The sequence below is a fragment of the Dendropsophus ebraccatus genome, chromosome 5 (assembly GCF_027789765.1).
Source record: "Dendropsophus ebraccatus isolate aDenEbr1 chromosome 5, aDenEbr1.pat, whole genome shotgun sequence".
NCBI classification, from domain to species: domain Eukaryota; kingdom Metazoa; phylum Chordata; class Amphibia; order Anura; family Hylidae; genus Dendropsophus; species Dendropsophus ebraccatus.
In genome coordinates, this window is record NC_091458.1 from 120,790,529 (window position 1) to 120,809,873 (window position 19,345).

General features: G+C 42.5%; 1 protein-coding gene across 2 annotated transcripts in view; it reads right to left on the reverse strand.

Annotated features, from left to right (window-relative positions):
• Positions 1 to 19,017, reverse strand: part of P2RX1 (purinergic receptor P2X 1) — a 61,084-nt gene extending 42,067 nt beyond the window's left edge. The window contains exon 1 of one of the 2 annotated variants that reach the window (XM_069971141.1): positions 18,698 to 19,017. In XM_069971141.1, coding sequence (XP_069827242.1) covers positions 18,698 to 18,834 — 137 coding nt within the window. In that variant the 5' untranslated portion in view covers positions 18,835 to 19,017. The remainder of the gene's footprint in view (positions 1 to 18,697) is intronic. The other variant, XM_069971143.1, reaches the window with a different exon arrangement.
• Positions 19,018 to 19,345: the final 328 nt, after the last annotated feature.

A 19,345-nucleotide genomic window follows, 5' to 3' on the forward strand; every position in this document is an offset into this window, starting at 1 on the left:
GCCAAAGGCCCCGTTCACACGGGGTAAGCACGGCGGAATCCCGTCGTGCTCAGTGTCCCGCTGTGAGTGAATAGGAGGGCGCGCGCTCCGCCGCTACCGCAACTCTCCGCTCAAAGGAGTGGCATGTCACTTCTTTGAGTGGAGAGGGGAGGAAGCGGACGCACGCGCGCGCCCTCTCATTCACTCACAGCGGCACACTTGGCACGGCAGGATTCCGCAGCAGAATTACCCCATGTTTACTCAATGTGAACGGGGCCATAGCCAGGAATGGATTTGAGAAGAGGAGAAATCCCAGTCTTTCCTTTATGACATATTCTCTGTTTATAGTCTGTTCATGGCTTTGGCTTCAAAGATCTGTCAGATAAATCTTTCTGTGTAAGGGTGGGTTCACATTGAGGAATTCTCGTGGATAAACTCAGCTGCATTCCGCTGGCTGTATGCGATCACTGACGCACGCCTTTCCGCCGGCTCCAAAGACACCATTCTATGGGCCGGCTGATTCCGCATTCCGCCCAAAGAACTGACATGTCAATTCTTTGGGCGGAATGCGGAATCAGCCAGCCCATAGAATGGTGTCTATGGAGGCGGCGGAAAGGCGCGCGTCCGTGAGCGCGTACAGCCAACGGAATTCCGCTGAGTTTATCAACGAGAATTCCTCAATGTGAACCCGCACTTAACCATAAGAAAGTTCACTGGAGAAAGAAAGGGTTTGTGCACACTGAGGAATTGTAGAGGAAAGTTTTCCTGTGAACAAGAGAGTGGAAATCCCATTGAACACAATGGGACATTGCTCTGTTCATATTTTACAGGAGGAATTTCAAGCTGAAATAAGGGCCGGTTCACACTGAGCAAACACGGCGCAATTCTGCGGAATCCCGCCATGCTCAGTGTGCTGCTTTTAACGAATGGGAGAGCACGCGCCTGTCTGCTCAAAAAATGAACATGTTCGTTCTTTGAGCGGAAAGGAGAGGGAGCAGACAGGTGCGCGCTCTCCCAATCGCTCAAAGCAGCACAGTGAGCATGGCGGGATTCCTCCGTGGAGCTCTCCTCCGGAATTGCGCCGTGTTTGCTCAGTGTGAACCGGCCCTAAGAGCGGATTCCTCACCTAATTCCTCACCTTTTCCTCAGTGTGCACATACCCTATGAAGGCGAAACCAGGAATCTGTGCACACCATTTTTGCCTCCTACACTTGTGCTATATGTCGGCATTGAGTCAAGGTCCATTGAGTTTAATGGACTGCTGTAGTTAACTATTGACCCAGTTTGGTCCATTTTTCAAGTCAATTCTTTGGGCGGAATCTGTTAGAGGAATCCTATAGAAGTCAATGGGGCTTGAATTCTGAATTCAGTCAGAGCTGAATAGGTGAAGAATTTCAAGCACAAAACTTTCCTCTTCAATTCATTGCCTATTCCTCAGTGTGCACATACCCTTGGGCTATATTCAGTTCATGATTTTAACAGCATATAAAGGATGTTATTCGTATAATAGCAGCCATTATATGCTATTATAACAGTGTGCAAACATAGCCTAGAGTTAAAGGGGTCCAGCAAAAATCTTTTTCTTTCAAATCAACTTGTGTCAAAAAGTTATATAGATTTGTAATTTACTTCTATTAAAAAATCTCAGGTCTTTGCATACTTATTAGCTGCTGTATGTCCTGCAGGAAATGGTTTATTTTATTTTCAGTCTGACACAGCGCTCTCTGCTGCATCTATGGCCAAGACAGGAACTGTCCAGAGCAGGAGAGGTTTTCTATAGACCATAAAAAACCTTTACTACACTGGAAACCAGACTCATTTTATGGTTTTGGCAGATTCTGTCATCTGTGGATGGTGGAATCTGCCAAACCATAGAAAGAAGCCTATGGGATCACCGGAGTGGCGAGCAGTGGCGAGCTGTGGAATCTGCGGTGGGTGATCCACAGGGATTCCATAGTTAGGGTATGTCCAAAGTGTTGAAAACTGCACTTAAGTCTAGGCATGGCCCATAATAAAAGTATGGTGCATTCCATTTAGCTCTCCATGGCAAGTTATGACATATTAAATGTGATGTAAGGGCCTGTTCACAAAAAACAGGTGGAAATCCCAAGCAGAACCCCTGCCCATGGACTCCGCTTGGAATCCCGCCTGCTATCTGTTTTAATGGGGTGCCTTGCGCACCTCTGATCTCTGTGCCTCGCTGTGAAATTTGCTGGCTCTAATGCTAAAACCTTACATCCATGCCAAAGTTGGACACGATCTCCACCTCTGCTCTACACTATGAATGCTTTTAATCTGGCCTTACTAATGGGTGCCGCATAGCTAAGCTTGCATGTAGCTCTCCAGAATTAGTTTTATCCAAACAATCTCAACACACAAATATTTATCTTTAATTCTCTAGAAAATACAGCGATATAGCAGCCTTAACTGTTAGAACTGATAGAAAAAAAGACAACAAAAACTAAATTCTGGTTAGAGAAAATTGGATAGTTTAGTGGATTTGTGGTTGGCTGAAGGATAGATATCAGAGGGTTGTTGTTAATGGTGTATATTCCGAGCAGAGACTGGTTACAAGTGGTGTGCCACAAGGGTCTATTCTGGGTCCTATTCTTTTGAATATGAGGTAAGTGACATACTGTAGGAGAAAGTTTGGTAGGTAAGGTTTGTCTGTTTGCTAACAACACATGCAAGTGTGCAATAGGGTTGATATTCCTGGAGGTGTCAGTAATATGGAAAATGATTTAGCTTTGCTATATAAGTGGCCCAAACAATAAAAAACTGAAGTTCAATGTTTCCAAATGTAAAATAATGCATTTGGGGAGGAGGAATCCTTTATCCGAGTATCACATCAGCAGTTCTGTGTTGGAAAAGACTTCAGAAGAGAAGGATTTACGGGTAGTGATTTCTGACAGCCTTAAAATGAGTCACCAGTGCAACCAGGTGGTGGGGAAAGCAAATCGTATGCTGGGGTGTATAGCTAGAGGTATAACCAGTAGGAAGAGGGAGATTGTGATCCCGCTGTATAGAGCTCTGGTGAGGCCACATCTGGAATACTGTGTCCAGCTCTGGAGACCTCATCTAAAAAAGAATATTGATAAAACAGAAGGGGTGCAAAGAAGGGCCACAAAATTGTGGAGGGTGTGAGGCATAAACCATATCAGTATACAGATTTGAATCTGTAGTCTGGAGGAAAGAAGGGAAAGGGGGGACATGATGGAAACCTTTATGTATAATAGAAGACTAAATAAGATTCAGGAGGTGAGTGTTTTTAGAAAAAAAACTGAACTCCAGAACAAGAGGACACAGTGAGAGATTAGTTGGGGGAAAGATAAGAAGCAAAGTGAGAAAATATTACTTAACTGAAAGAGTAGTAGATGCTTGGAACAAACTTGCAGCAGATGTGGTTGGTAAATCTACAATAACAGAATTTAAATATGACTGGGACAAATCTATCTATCTATCTATAATGATGAATAGTCTGCAGCACTCCAAAGGTTAGGTGAAGTGTAACTTTATTCCATCAACTCGAAAACATAAAAATAGTGATACCATGCAGCACAGACACGTCTTTCGAGTTGATGGAATAAAGTTGCACTTCACTTAACCTTTGGAGTGCTGCGGACTATTCATCATTTTTTATATCTGTACCCGTGGTTGGGGAATCTACTGGCACCAACTGAGGCTACCAAGTAGTGCTGCTCTGATATCATATCTATCTATCTATCTATCTATCTATCTATCTATCTATCTATCTATCTATCTATCTATCTACATCTAGATCAGAACATGGATTGAGCAAACAGAACAATGAGCACTATAGACAGGGCTACTAATCTATATGACTTTAGGATCTGGTTCTGGAGATCACACCACCAAGGTGTGCAATATATACAGTAAAGCAAATACAATAAAAAATAGATCACAGTTAGAGGTTCGCAAAAAACGAACTCTTGGTTTTTGACTCCTGGTGGCTGGAGAAGATGGCTAAGGCCCTAGGTCTGCCTGGAAAACATGGATACAGCATGTTGATCCAGGGTAATGAAGGGTTAATGTCAGCTTGCCTGGTAAGGTAGGGAAGTAAGGAAGTAAATGGCAATATTGCTAGTGGTCTGCTAGTGGCAGGGGTTAATGGGTTAATCTCAAAATCCCTGGTGATTCTGGGCAGGGGAGAGATTTCATGTAACATTAAACATACATCCTATGCTATGTTTACACGGAGTGATAATTGGCCCAATCGATCGGTTAACGATTTTGAAGCAACTATTTGGTTTTTGGAACTATCAGCGTTTAGATGAATAAATCGTTAGAAAAATCGTTTTAAAATTTATCGTTATTGCGATCATTTTTAAGATCGCTTAAGCCCATCTTTAACATAGGGTAAATTGGTGAAAGACTGTTGACACGAAGCGATCTGCGAATTTTCAGCGAACAACGATTTAGGAACATGTTAAAAGATCAAAATTAACAATTTCTCGCTCGTCGTTTGATTGTTTGCTGTGTTTACATGGTACGATTATCGCTCAAATGCGATTGTTATTGCGAAAACTCGAATGATAATCCACTGAATGCGCTATCTCTCTTTATCATATACATGTGTTCTCCATTTGGCCAAGTATGCAATGGGCAGAGGGTTGTAAGTTGCTGCACAATAGATCTGGTGACTTCTTATCTCCCCTAAAAACACAAGGAGTGGGCATGTTAAAATTGATCATCACTCCTGAAATCAGTGAGTTCAGATAACATTAAGATTGGGTGGGGTTTCTAATGCTGCGTTTACACGGAACGATTATTGTTCGAATTTTCGCATAAACGATCACATTTGAGCGATAATCGTACCGTATAAACACATCAAACGATCAAACGACGAGCGAGAAATCGTTTGTTTTGATCTTTCAATATGTTCTTAAATCGTCGTTCGCTGAAAATTCGCAGATCGCGTTGTGAATCTTTCACCGATTCACCCTAGGTGTAAGATAGGCTTAAAGGGGTAGTGCGGCGCTGAGAAATTATTCACAGAATAACACACATTACAAAGTTATACAACTTTGTAATGTATGTTATGTCTGTGAATCGCCCCCTTCCCAGTGTCCCCCCGCACGTGTACCCGGAAGTGTGGTGCATTATACATACCTGTCACGTGCCGACCCCCTTCCCCAATCTTTTGTGCCACGACATAATCTTCGGACGGACGTCCGAAGCTCTACGATCGTCCTGAGTGCCGGCCGGCTGATGACGCTTTGTAATGTGTGTTATTCTGTGAATAATTTCTTAGCGCCGCACTACCCCTTTAAGTGATTTTAAAATGATCGAAATAACGATTTTTCAAACGATATATCGTTCTGTCTAAACGCTGATCGTTTTAAAAAACACATTGTTATTTCGTTAATCGTTCGTTGGCTGCATTTACACGAAACGATAATTGGCCCGATCGGACGATTAACGATGTCGGAGTAACGATTTCTTTTCATAACAGTCAGCGTTTAGGCAATACGGAAATTCGTTTTGCGATCGCCTAAGCCTATCTCACACATAGGTGAAATCGTTGTAAGACTGTGTACAATGAACGATCTGCGAATTTTTTACGAACGACGATTTTAGAACATGTTGTAAGATCAAAATGAACGATTTCTCGCTCGTCGTTTTATTGTTCGCAGCGTTTACACGTATGATTATCGTTTGAATTCGTTATCGTGCGAATTCGCACGATATTGGTTCCGTGTAAACGCAGTATTACTCAGTTCCATTGAAGTAAATAGAGCTTAATTGCAAACCACACCTGAACTGGGAACAAGAGAGGGGGAAAAGTGGCCATGTTTTTGTAGCACTGGATAACCCCTTTAATGTTGTATAGCTGGGGTCCAGTGATTACACACCTCTCCAGCATTGTCCTGACTTTCAGTTTCCTTAGTGCTGTAGTTATATAGACGCACAGTTCTCTCTGAGACCGGGCAGAACAACTCCGGAGCTCTCCGCACAATCCATGAGCGTAGGATCAGGGTTAGTGTGGTGATGGAGGCCTGTGGCTTAGGTGCCAGATCACATCTGTAACTGTTATAGCTATTCCACTATAGAGATATAGACATAGTTACAGATACTGTATGACATAATGGAGCTAATTGTATTAAATTCAACCTAGATGGTTGATTGAGATGACACAAAGAAAACTAATGTTCTATTCAACCCCTGGTGTATTATCTAGCTGGTTCTCCAGAACCAGGATAAATCAGACAACTAGGTTGGAGTGGGCAGCACAGGTTTATAGTCAATCAATCAGGCCAAGGTAAAACGCAGAAGAGTCAAACATAGAACATGTGTGGGGTTGTTGGATAAATGTGTGCTGTGAGTGAAGCTGGACCAGCCAGCAGTTTATGAACTCATTGGTACATGTTGTACAGGAGATGTATGTTATGTGTGTATTTTTTTTTGTAATGTTTTAGACTTATTTTTTAAAAATAAAAGAGATACAGCTTAAAGGACAACTCCGGCGGGACCCCCCCCCCCCCAAAAAAAAACACAGACACACACAGACACCATACTCACCATCCCTCCGGTGACGATTGTCACTCCATTCGCCCGCCGTCCGCCTCACCGTCACCTGCCTCCGCCGTCCAGCGATGTCTCTTGCTTCCGGGTCCATGAGAGAGAAAAGGCTGCCAGTGCGCTTGCGCACCGGCAGCCTTTTCATTGGCTGGAGCGCATCACATGGCTTCCAGCAAGCTCAGCCAATCAGGGCTGAGCAAGCTGGAAGCCATGTAATGCGCTCCAGCCAATGAAAAGGCTGCTGGTGCGCATGTGCACCAGCAGCCTTTTCTCTCCCATTCACTCTCAATGAAGACGCCGAGGAGGAAGAAGACCCGGACCACCCCCAGCTCTGACATCACCTGACACCAGAGAAGAGGACCGTGACGACCGTAATAGGTCATGTATATATTCTTTAACTTCCGGGGTGGGGGGTCGGGGGTCAGAAAGTGGGGGAAGGGGGCCAGACCGGGTATTTAACCACATTACAAAGTTATATAACTTTGTAATGTGTGTTAAATAAGCCAAAAAATTTTTTCGCCGGAGTTGTCCTTTAAGGGTTAAACAGTCTGATATAGATGGTGCTAAATAGTTAATGGCTGGGTAATAGTTTTGATTAGCGATGAGTTCAACTTGAGCATGCTCTATCCATGTTCTCCGACTTCTTCAGGCACCGGTATTCAAATGGTGAACGATCGGGCTCGAGCATGCTCCAGTTGTGCTCATCTCCAGTTTGGACTGCAACTGGAAGCAGAGACAGGTGCGCATGAGCATCCTATCAGCATGACCGGAAACCACACAGGGAAGGGAAGATATGGACTAGACTCCAGTGGGCAAGAACTTCCAGTGTTAGGGTACAAACACACACCATATACGCAGCAAATACGCAGCAGATTTGATGGTGCAGATTTGATGCTGTGCTCAGTTATTTAGATCTAATCTGCTGCGTATTTGTTTGCGTATGTGCTGCGTATTTGCTGCGTATTTGCTGCGTATCGCAGCAGTAAATACGCTGCGTATACGGTGTGTGTGTTTATACCCTTACAGTCTGCAGTGAGATGAGAGGTACAATTGATGTTTGTGAAATGATAAAATAAAAACCAAAAATATGAGGTATTAAGGACCCAGCGCTGCCTCTGACAAATTCTAATTCCTCAAAGCGTTATAAAGGAAAATAGCAATTTAGTAAGGCCCCGTTCCCACTGAGCAAAGGTAGCGGAATTCCGCGACGGAATTGTCCGCCGCGGAATGCCGTTAGCCTCCCGCTCATAATGGGAGTCTATGGGAGGCGCGCGCTGCTGCTCTGTACGCGCTGAAGAATGAACATGTTCATTCTTCAGCGCGGACAGGGCAGGAGCGCGCGCCTCCCATAGACTCCCATTATGAGCGGGAGGCTAACGGCATTCCGCGGCGGACAATTCCGTCGCGGAATTCCGCTACCTTTGCTCAGTGGGAACGGGGCCTAAAAGCACAGGGTTGTTTCAGGAGAAAATCTCCCTTCCTCAGAATATATGTGCACATACAGTATGTTCTGAGGAAGGGAGATTACGTCCTACCCTATGGCATTGCACGAGGCGCCGGCGCGCTTGTTTTTCTTTTCCCTTCTAGATGTTTGTGAAATAACATCCCCCAGCATACCCAAACTATTGTTCAGTTCATACTAGCAATTCTAATACATTTTATATGGAAGGAGCTTGGTACTGGTACTCTGTGTAAGGGTACAAACACACACGGCATATACGCTGCGTATTTACTGCTGCGTTACGCAGCAAATACGCAGCAGATAAGCAGCAGATTAGATCTAAATAACTGAACACAGCATCAAATCTGCACCACCAAATCTGCTGCGTATCTGCGGTGTGTGTTTGCACCCTAATAAGCTTTCTCACTGTGCTGTACTGTATATACTGCATGGACTGAGCTCCTACTGGTTCTCCTATTGTCTTTATGTAACAAGCTTGCTTCAAATCATGGATTTATGTAATGAACCTATTTCTGTTTGGGTTTTTTTTTTTATGTGATTATGATATTCTATGGCATACTACATTCTGGTCACCACACATGTATATTTTGGTCAGGCAAGTAGCAATCCTGTTGAGAATATTGACTACCACTCCAGCAGGTACCATTTATTTCATGAAAGGAGAAAAAATCGTTCTGTCTCCATTTGTAACAATAAGAATAAATTCCAAGATTGGCGACCCATCTCAATTACAGATCATGTGCAATATTATGTTTTATGAGAGAGACTAGTATCAGTCTGTCTCATAATAAAACAACATTGCACATGATCTGTGAGCTGTTCCCGATTATATGAGAATTATTCTCTATCAATACAGAGCACTTTTGATATTAATATACTTGGCTTCTATATCCTCTCTTTATTTACCTTGTGTTAATTATTTGTGAACATTTAAACAAGCATAACAGGTGGAAACCAAAGCCAGCAGATAAAGTTATCATTATGTAAGCCGGTTTTATGATAACTTCTGGACTCCAAGAATTTCTAGAAGCAAGTAACGTTCCAAGACACCGATCATAAAGATAAAACATGTACTAAGTCTTAATCCTACCGGTCTCCTAACTGCCTGCTGCTGCTTCAGCACTGTAAAACACTATACCTACAGACACATGGACGTACGGGAGAATATCTTTTAGCCAACCTTAGCTGTCTCACTTGTTTAGTGGCACAGCTTAGAAACAGTCAATTTACGGTTATGTTCCCACAGTGGGAACATAGCGGGAAAGATGGCCATCTCATAATATTGATATCTCGTAATCATGATCGATATTCATAGTTGTGATTATAAGAAGATGGCTTCCGGGAAGGCATCATGGGAACATAATCTTGGGGTAATTTATTATTTTTATTATATCCGGTTTTCAATTTTCGAATAGTTTTGATTTAGCATAAGAGCATTTTCTCTTGCAATTATAAAGCATGGTCCCATTTACTATTCTCACTTTCCTTTGAGCCTGTTTAGGCCGTGTTCACACAATGTTTTTGTTGTGTTTTGTATTGATCAATGATTTTTCCATCTCAGAGCTCTTAATTCAGATATGTAAATGATTATTAAGGCTATGTCCATGGGGTAAAGATTTACCTTGGGAAATCAAGTGTCTATTTTTTAGATAGATGTGTTTTCTTTTGCCTAAGATCCATGCATAGTGGATTCCTTCAAAGATTAGCCCACTCAATAAATACATGGTGTTCACATCCGGGTCTGTGGAAATAATAAACATGCTGTGGAATGTATTTTTCATCCTGCGCCCTAAACTCGTGTTGTGTGAACTGGAGGCAGAGGTAAAATTATTCGAATGGAAAGAAGGAGGAACCAAGGATGATGATGATGATGATAATAATCTAAATATACCTTTCTGTATGTGTTTTGGAAGAAAACCCAAGCAAACACGGAGAGAACATACAAACTCTTAACAAATGTAGGCCTTGGTGGGATTTGAACCCAGGACCCCAACGCTGCAAGGCTACAGAGCCTGCCACGACCGGAGAGCCTAAACTCCTTTTTAAAACATAGTTACGCTAAGAAAACGAACATTGCCCATTTTCTGGGAACCTGGACTGTCTCCCTGGACCCCTGGTGCCAGGGAGACAGGCTCCCGACCCCCCGCTAGAGCACCTTATATGTACCTGATCCCGCCGGGTCCTGCTTCTTGATTCGGTCGGGTTACTGAGATATCAGCGCCCGAAGCCTGGTGCACGCACTCCTGAGATGAGTCCAACGCTCATAGAGAATGACGGAGCGTCGGACTCACCACTCATTCTCTATGAGTGTTGGGCTCATCTCAGGAGCGCACACGCTGGGCTTCGGGCGCTGATATCTCCGTCACTCGACCGAATGAAGAAGCGGGACCCGGCGGGATCAGGTACGTATAAGGTGCTCTAGTGGGGGGTTGGAAGCCTGTCACCCTGGCACCGGGGGGGGGGGGGGGGGGAGGGACAGGTCCTCTTTAAGGGTCTGCTCACACTAAGCAAAACAGGCGGAAATTTCGAGTGGAACCCACACTGCATATCCTCTCGAAAACCCACCTGCCTATGTTTCAATGTTATGTCTCGCGCACCTCCGCTCTCTGCTCAAAGAATTGGCATGTTAATTCTTTGACTGGAGAGCAGTGAAGAGTGAAGGTGCGAGAGACATCACATTGAGACGGATATGCAGGCAGGATTCCGAGCAGATTTGCGGTGTGGATTCTGCTTGAAATTTCTGCCTGTTTTGCTCAGTGTGAACAGACCCTAATGGACATAATAATAATGAACATCGCCAGACCCTATTCTTTGTATAGGACATGTTTGTATGCATGCTCAGTTTCTTATGTGACCTATGGAAATGTTATTTATCATAGGGAGGGGGAAGCAGAAATACCATTGTTTTTGCTATATACTGGTGTCCCCACTCACTGTAAGGCTATGCTCACACAACTTTTTTGTTACATCTTTAGACAGCCATCATTTTAAGGCAAAAATTACGATAGCCAGAGCCTGCCAGAGCTGGTAAGGGCCCTCGAACAATACTGCCCGCCATGAAGGACCTCCATGGAGCTTTGGCTCATGTGACTGGAGGAGAGGAGGGGGAGGGGACGGCTATGGAAAGAAAGGACTGAAACTGCCTGTGGCCTAGAAGTTAGCACATTGCAACAGATTATAATATGAGTGGTCCAGAAGACTAGAACGCAGCAGCAGCTTTTTTGAGAGTGTATCCTGCCACCCGCTAAACATTATAGTTGCCCTTTAAACAAGACTATGCTATTTAAGAAACATACGGAAAATCATGCAGACTGGCAAATACTGTGGGCAAGTTTATCTGTTTATTTTCATCATTCAATCCAAAGTTTAGGTTTTTGTTTTTTTTGGTTTTTTTTGTTTTTTTTCTGCAAATGAAAATAAGCCTTGTTTTATTTTAGATGTAAACCCTATTATATATCACATAAAAGGTGACATAAAAATACGCATGGGAAATTTTGTGCTCTAGTCACAATCCTACTGTAGAGCGCACTGCAAACCATTTGTCACCACAAGATTTTCTGTAGCAGGAAAGCACAGAGCTTCCTTCATACACAGGGAAGTAAATCCAGAATTACATTACTAGGTCTAATAGTACACAGATGGTAACAGTATGTTGCAACATAACCTCATCATCTGCGCTTTTGTTACAAATGAACTTAAGGAGCCCTTGAAACTGTTTGACTTCTCAAATAAAATGTAAATAATAAACTACAGCAGGTAAACATAGAACCATAGCCCAGCTGTGTAGTATTAATGTGAGCCTGAAGTCGGGAATGGTACCACAAACGTGGAAATAATCTTGTGTGGTACCAGGTCCAAAGACACCTTACCCAATAGACTGGAACAGCTAGAGACCTGTAGCATTGAAATCCCACTGGATGAAGGGCTTGGAGAGATTGGTTCTCACACATCTCCACCCTCTAGTAAGCTTGGCTATGAAACCCCTCCAGTTTGCTTATCGGCCAGGTATTGGGGTGGATGATGCCATCATCCATCTTCTACACAGAGCTTTTTCTCACCTGGTGAAACCAGGGAACCCTGTTCTTTGACTTCTCCTGTGCTTTGAATACCATACAGCCTGGGCTACTAAGAGACAAGCTGGCCCTTGTTGGAGTGAACCTCCAGCTCTCCAACTGGATTCTAGATCCTCAGTATGTGAGAGCCCAGGACTGTGTGTCAGACACTGTGGTCTGTTATATGGGGGCACCTCAGGGTACAGTTCTTGCTCCTCTTCCTTGCTTAATACTGTACACTGCAGACTTAAAGGGAACCTGTCACACGGTATGCTGGGACAGAGCATATTTTTTAAGCTTGTGATACCCCTTTTACTTTTTATTCTCCTTTTTTTTATCTGTACCCACTGTCAGTGTAATGCCTTTACCTTAGAGCTTTTTTGTATTTGTAATATCTATGCTGCTGTAACACAATGGATTTCCTCATGGTGGGACTATTAAAGGATTATCTTATCTTATCCTATAGAAGATTGTCAGCAAAGAAAGATCACCTGACAAGTCACCCAGTGATTGGTTGAATGGGCGAGACAAGAGTGACAGTCCACTCAGCCGATCATTGACTGACAGAGATGGAACAGCGCCACAGCCAGTGGATGGTTGGGTCGGCTGTCAATCTCAAGACAAGAGGCTGTCCCGCCTCACTCAGTGATTGACTGAATGGGCTAGAGGCATCTGAGGACACTGGGATAGCGCGGACTGGTGTCTTTTTATTTAGATGTGCAGCTGCCATATCTCCAAACCTTTTGCAAAGTTTGGAATGAATCTCAGTTCACTCTTCTCTACTCATAACTGCAGAGCACCAAATGAAACGGTGAGAAACGGTGGGTGTGGTGAGGGTGGTAAATGGGTGCATTGGGGGCTGTACATGTCAAATATTGCGGCGGATGGCGGAAACCGCACGACCATAAAATAAACTACAATGTTTCTTCAAAAATAAGACCTAGCTTCATTTTGTCGCCTTTTTGAAGTAGGCTTGAAACAAAAGTCCTGCTCCAATAGTAAGCCCTAGTTACAGTCAGCTGACCACTTAGAATAAGGGGAGGCAGGAGTAGTAAGAAAATTCACATTAGGGGACAGTAATTATTGGAGGACAAAAGGTACATGGGCCAATTACAGAGGGTGGAGGGTATAAAGTAAGGGGACCACCTGAAGAGGGGGGGAATGTATACATTATGGGGAAAGAACTACAGAGGAGGTAGGTATACAGTATGGGGGGCTTTACTGCAGATGGGGCATGTATATAATATGGCACAACAGCTATAGAAGGGGAATGTATACGGTATATAGGCATAACTACAAGGGAACTGAGGCTTCAAAATGTCCGTAATGTCCACATGCGGCTCCCATAGACTTTTATTGGTGTTCTGTGTCGCAATTTTGGTCTGCACTAGGACATGACTTTTTCTTTCTTTTTTTGCGGATCTGCAAAAAAATTGCAGACCAAAGACTAGGCAAATAGAAACCAATGGGATTAATGAGATCTTGCCATATCTCATTTACACGTCCGCAAAGTCTGTATAGTATAAGACCCTAACAAGAGTGGGACACACAGTATGGCAGCTAACTACCATATAGAGAGGGGCTACAGTGTAGGGGTTTCTCTGAAAATAAGTCCTAGCCCCTTTTTTAGAGAAAACAAAAATAATTTAAGACCCTGTCTGACTTATTTTTGGAGAAATAATGTATGTTTAATATACTTAATTTAAATACATATCTTTATCATAATCTCAGGACTGTAAATATAACAGGGAAGGATAGAGAATATCTAGAGAAATCAAGACTTCTACACCAACAGAAATAAGGATATTTTTGCTGTAGGAGCGTTGAGACTATGGAACTCTCTGCTTAAGGAAGTTGTTACAATAAACTCATCAAAAGAGTTCAGAGGGGCCTGGACTTACAGTATTTCTTGAAAGAAATAGATGACTTACTTGCACATGTAGTGTAGTTGATCCAGCAGATGTATTCTGACTGTTCGATTTTAGATGAGAAAAATAGTTTTTCATTGATCAGTTATTGTTATTATGAATTATTTGTTTATATAAACAAAATGCAAACTGCCTAGGGTGAGGAACAGCCGTAAATGGTAAAATTATTATTTTATAGCTGATCGTTATCAATTGTACCATTATAAAATTGTGACTGGATCAGTAAATGTAAGGCTGCTAATAACGACACGATTGCGGAGAAGCAATCCCCGCATCTGCCTCGGCCGGGGGTCTGCAATGTAATGGCGCTGATCCCGGCTCGGCAATCTATTATTCTCGGCTGCAGCAGCCGAGAGCAATAGAACACTCATTGATCTCATTGCTCTACGAAGTATATCTATACTGCATAGATCTCAATGAGAGATCAGAGTAGTGATACTAGAAGTCCTCCAGGGATAAAAAAAAAAAAAAAAAAAATCCCCTTCCTTAATAAAAGTCTGAATCATTTTTTGTCACCTCAAATCCAGAAAAATTGTAATAAGGGATCAAAAAGTCGCATATATGCAAACAAGGCACAGATAGAAAGTAGAGATCATGGCGCAAAAAATGACACCTCCCACAGCCCCATAGACCAAAGGATAAAAGCGTTATAAACATGGTAAAAGAGCAATTTAAAGGAACGTTTAGTTTTTTAAAAAAGTAAAAAATTTTAAAAAGCCATCAAATAATATAAAAGTTACACAAGCTACATATCATTGTAATCGTACTAACTTGAGGAACATTTATAATGAGTCACTTTTACCCTAGGGCAAACTGTGTAAACACAAGACCTCTCCAAATAATTTTTTTTTCCCAATTTCACCACACATTTAATTTTTTTTTTTCTGGTTTCACAGCGTATTTTATGCAAAAATTAAGCCTGTCATTGAAAAGTACAATTAGTGGCACAAAAAATAGGCTCATGTGGGCTTGTAGGTGAAAAAAATGCAAGCGCTATGGCCTTTTAAGCACAAGAAGGGAAAAACAAAAACGCAAAAATGCAAATTGGCCCAGTCCTTAATGGGTTAAAACACATTGGACAAAAAGGCAAGCGTTTTTAAGATTATGCTAAATAAGCTGTAGCTGATTTAGCAACAGTCCGTCTATATTATAAGCAATCTGACACGCTTGGTAATACTCATCACATTGTAGACCAGACGGTTTAGCTTCTGACCATGTACACAAAGAAACTTGGCAAAACGCAACAAAAATGCAAATGTGAAAAGACAGAAGCCGTGTAAACAACAATGCTTAAAAAATGGGGAGACTCTTGAGAACTGTCAGGATTTGTTGCCCATATTGACCAATCACGCACAGCTGCAATGAGCAACAACGACCGTTTTCTTGTTAGGCAGCTGTCATGCATTTCCCCATATGAGTGTCCAAAAAAACTCATCCTGATGGAAATAACTATCAGATCCTGTTGTATGACCACCATTCCTTTGTTATCCTGTATAAGTTCAGGCTCTCTTTATAAGTTCTCATAGTATTTGATAAAACTTAATTAAGCCCCTATTACACGGAGCGGCATAGAGGAGCAAACAAGCGCTGTCAGCGCTTGTTTGCTCCTCATTTCCCACTTGCTGCCGCCAATATTACACACATCGGCAGCGAGCAGGTAAGTGCAGGAGAGGCAGCGGGAAGCTGGGAGGGGAAGGCTACCCCGGAGATAGCTAGATCACCCGGGCAGCCCATAGAGGATAGTGGCGGTCTGCTGCTGCCGATCCTATTCCACGGAGTGACGGCAGCAGATTGCTGCTACCATTGTTGTTTGTCTTTCAACATGTTGAAAGACAAACGACAGCAACGACCAGCCGACATAATTCGTGACGGCTGATCGTTGCCTTCTATTACACGGGACGATTATCAGCCGATTATCCGATAATCTTTCTGTGTAATAGGGCCTTAAACCCCATTGCTTCTGATAGCATTTACTTAGCCATAAATGGGAATGCACTGGAATGTAAGGTATCTGACAATGTATTCCTATAGAGCGGAGCAGCCTCTGAGCTGTTATCACTCACCATATCTTAATTAAGGTTACCAACAGGAAGTCTGCTGTGTCCGCCCCCCACTCACACCAACAGCCAGACCTCCATTATACTGTATACAGTTTTTACAAATTACTAATAATGTGACCGCAAACATGACTATTTCTGGTTAACCTTTTCTTTTATATACAGAACATACAGACTACTGCTTATCTTCTAAGTGACCTCGATCAAGCTGATTTATAGGGGTTAAAAATATAATTTTCTGCAAGGAAAGCAGATGACAGACAGCTTCCTGTATTCGCCTCTGCCAGATTAAAAATGCACACAGTCTTCCTCATTTACCAAACTGTAATTCTCCTAATCTTATACAGAAGGGCACTCAGTATCGATAATGTGTTCAAGGGGTACTCCAGTAAATAAAAAATGTTTTTAAATCAACAGGTGTCAGAGAGTTATACAGATTTTGTAAATTGCTTTCATTCAAAAATATCAAGCCTTTCAGTACTTCTCAGCTGCTGTATGTTCTACAGAAAGTGCTGTATTCTTTCCAGTCTGACAAGGTGCCACCTCTGTCCCTGTCAGGAACTGTCCAGAGCAGAAGAGGTTTACTATGGGGATTTGCTGCTGCTTTGCCACAGACAGAGGTGGCAGCAATAATAATATAATAATAATTTATAATACACTCTTATGTTCACCTTGACTGTACATAAGAAGGCGCCTAATTTTCCCATATTAGGCTAGGTTCACACTACATTTTTGCAAAAAACTGATGCATTTGTGTGCATCCGTTTTGATCAGTTTTTCCATTGATTTCCATTATTAAAAAAAAAGGATCAAAACGGATGTCGACGAAGTTTGTGTGTACTTTAACCCTTTGAGGACCAAGCCCAAAATGATCCAGTGGACCGCGCAAATTTTCAGTTTTTGTTTTTCCCTCCTCCCCTTCTAAGAGCTCTAGCACTTCTAGTTTTGTATCTACAGGGCCATGTGGGGGCTTGTTTGTTACAGGAATAGTTGTACTTTGTAATGGCGTCTTTCCTTCTACTATAACATGTAAGATGGAATATTATATTATGGGCTTATTGTGATGCTTATAACGGTTTAAATTTTTCACCTATGGGGCTGTATGGGGTGTCATTTTTTGCGCCATGATCTCTAGTTTTTATTAATACTATATTTGTTAAGATCGGACGTTTTGATCACTTTTATTAATTTTTTTTATATATAGTGTAACAAAAAAAATCTGCAATTTTGGCCCTTTTTTCCCTCTTTTCATTTACACCGTTTGCGATGACAATTGTTATATTTTAATAGATTGGACAATTAAGCACACTACCATATATGTTTTTTTGTTTGTTGTTATATGTTTTATTTATATAATGGGATAGGGGGGTGATTTTAACTTTTATTGGGGGGGGGGGGGGCTCTGGGTTTTTTATAAAAAAAACATTTTAACTTTTTTTTTTTTTTTTTTTGTTCCCCTGGGGGACTTTTACCTGCAATACTTAGCATTGTACAAGGTTTGCAATCTATGATCACTGTTATAGGTGCTCTGCTCATTAAGCCTTCCTGTGGCAGATTCAATCAGCAGATCGCCGATCGGTCTGCACGGAGGAAGGTAAGAGACCTCTGGTGGTTCGTTGAAACGATCCGGACCCCTGCAGTCACACTGCGGGGGTCCCGATCGGTAAGTGACTGGGGCTGCCCCTGTCAATTACACTTAAGCAGCGTTTAAGGGGTTAATGGCAGGGTGCAGCGTGATCGGTGCAGCCTGTCATTAATGGTGAGGGCCCAGCTGCTCACTGAAGCTGGCCCCCACCTGCTATGAAGCGCACTCCGCTCCGGAGCGCACTTCATAGCACCTTAGACACCCAGGACGTACTGGTGGGGTCGTCTGGTGACAGGCGGCCAAGGGCGTAACTGTATGTCCAGGGTCGTCTAGGGGTTAAAAAAAAACGGAACCGTTTTGATCCGTGTTTTTATTTTTTTAAATAATGGAAGTCTATGGAAAAAGGTATCAAAACAGATGCACACAAATGCATCAGTCTTTTATACATTTTTTTGCAAAAAACGGATGAAAAAAAACAGGTTGCAAAAATGTAGTTTGAACCCAGCCTTACTAGATTGCCATTATTAATATTGGATTTGAGGGGCAGTATAATGGCCAAGATAAGTTTTATAAGGTCTGACATAAAAAAAAATAAAGAATGAAGTATATTTATCCCACTGGTGATGTAGCAAGAGGCTTTATTCCATAGAATAACGTTTCTGTACACTTGAGGGGTATGTACATACTGATGTAAGACAGTGGCTCATGGAAGCTTATAAGGAGGGACCTGTGTAGCATATACAGCCCATAGATAATGGGGTTAATTACAGACCACTAAGTTGGTGCCTGCAGGCACATGCCCATTGTATATACAATTTATACTTTTAGCCACAAGGCGCTGACATAAATGCCATTGTAACAGTGTAAATTAACATATTGACAAATGGAACAAATGAAGTCGGTAGTAAAGCATATGTGTATAGTATGCGATCATCCACATATAACAAATATTTGTTTCATACAACTATGTAACTTGTCTGTACAAGAAAAAAAACTAAAGAACATCCAATCTGTATAGAACTTGCAGTTTTTGCTATATAAGTATGCATGTCCCAGTCCCCTCTATGCTCATTGTCATCAAGTCAAACACTTACCCCACAATGTAGCACAAGACCCCAAACTGAATGAGTCTAAATGTCAACCCAACTTTCTTATCCCGGACCAGGACCATCCTTGGGGTGTCATATTCAAAGAAGAAGTTAGAGATCTCTTTCCTTAACTTGCGCCCCATCCTGAGCTCTGTGCTTGGAGAACAGTCAGCCTGGAACAGCTCCTTACAGTAAAAGGGTGGAGTTCCTTGGTATCTCACTAAATCCTTGTTTGCATAAGAGGCACAGTCTGTGTGAGTATCCCTGTGAGCTTCTGGAGGAGATCAGGATGTGCTGGGATTCCTGGACAGAAGAGAAGACCTATATGCCTGCTTGCTATGGATTGTGGACTGAGGGATGGGTGTGATCATCAGGAAACTTCACAATGTAACTGCATGTGCCTGTGCTGGAGAATTTAGCAGCCTGACAGTCAGGCATCAGTCACAGCAGCCCAGCAGTACTGAGTGCATACACCCACAACAAGACAGCCAGATAAACCCCAGCTACAGAGGAGTTTGTCAGGCTGAGATAAGTGTAAAGGAAAGCTGGTCAGCCCCTTATCAACACAATTGGATCCGCTAGAAAACTCATAACTCTTGAAGATCCTTATAAAGTCTGTAAGGCGCTACGTCTTCTATTGGCAGATCCTGATGG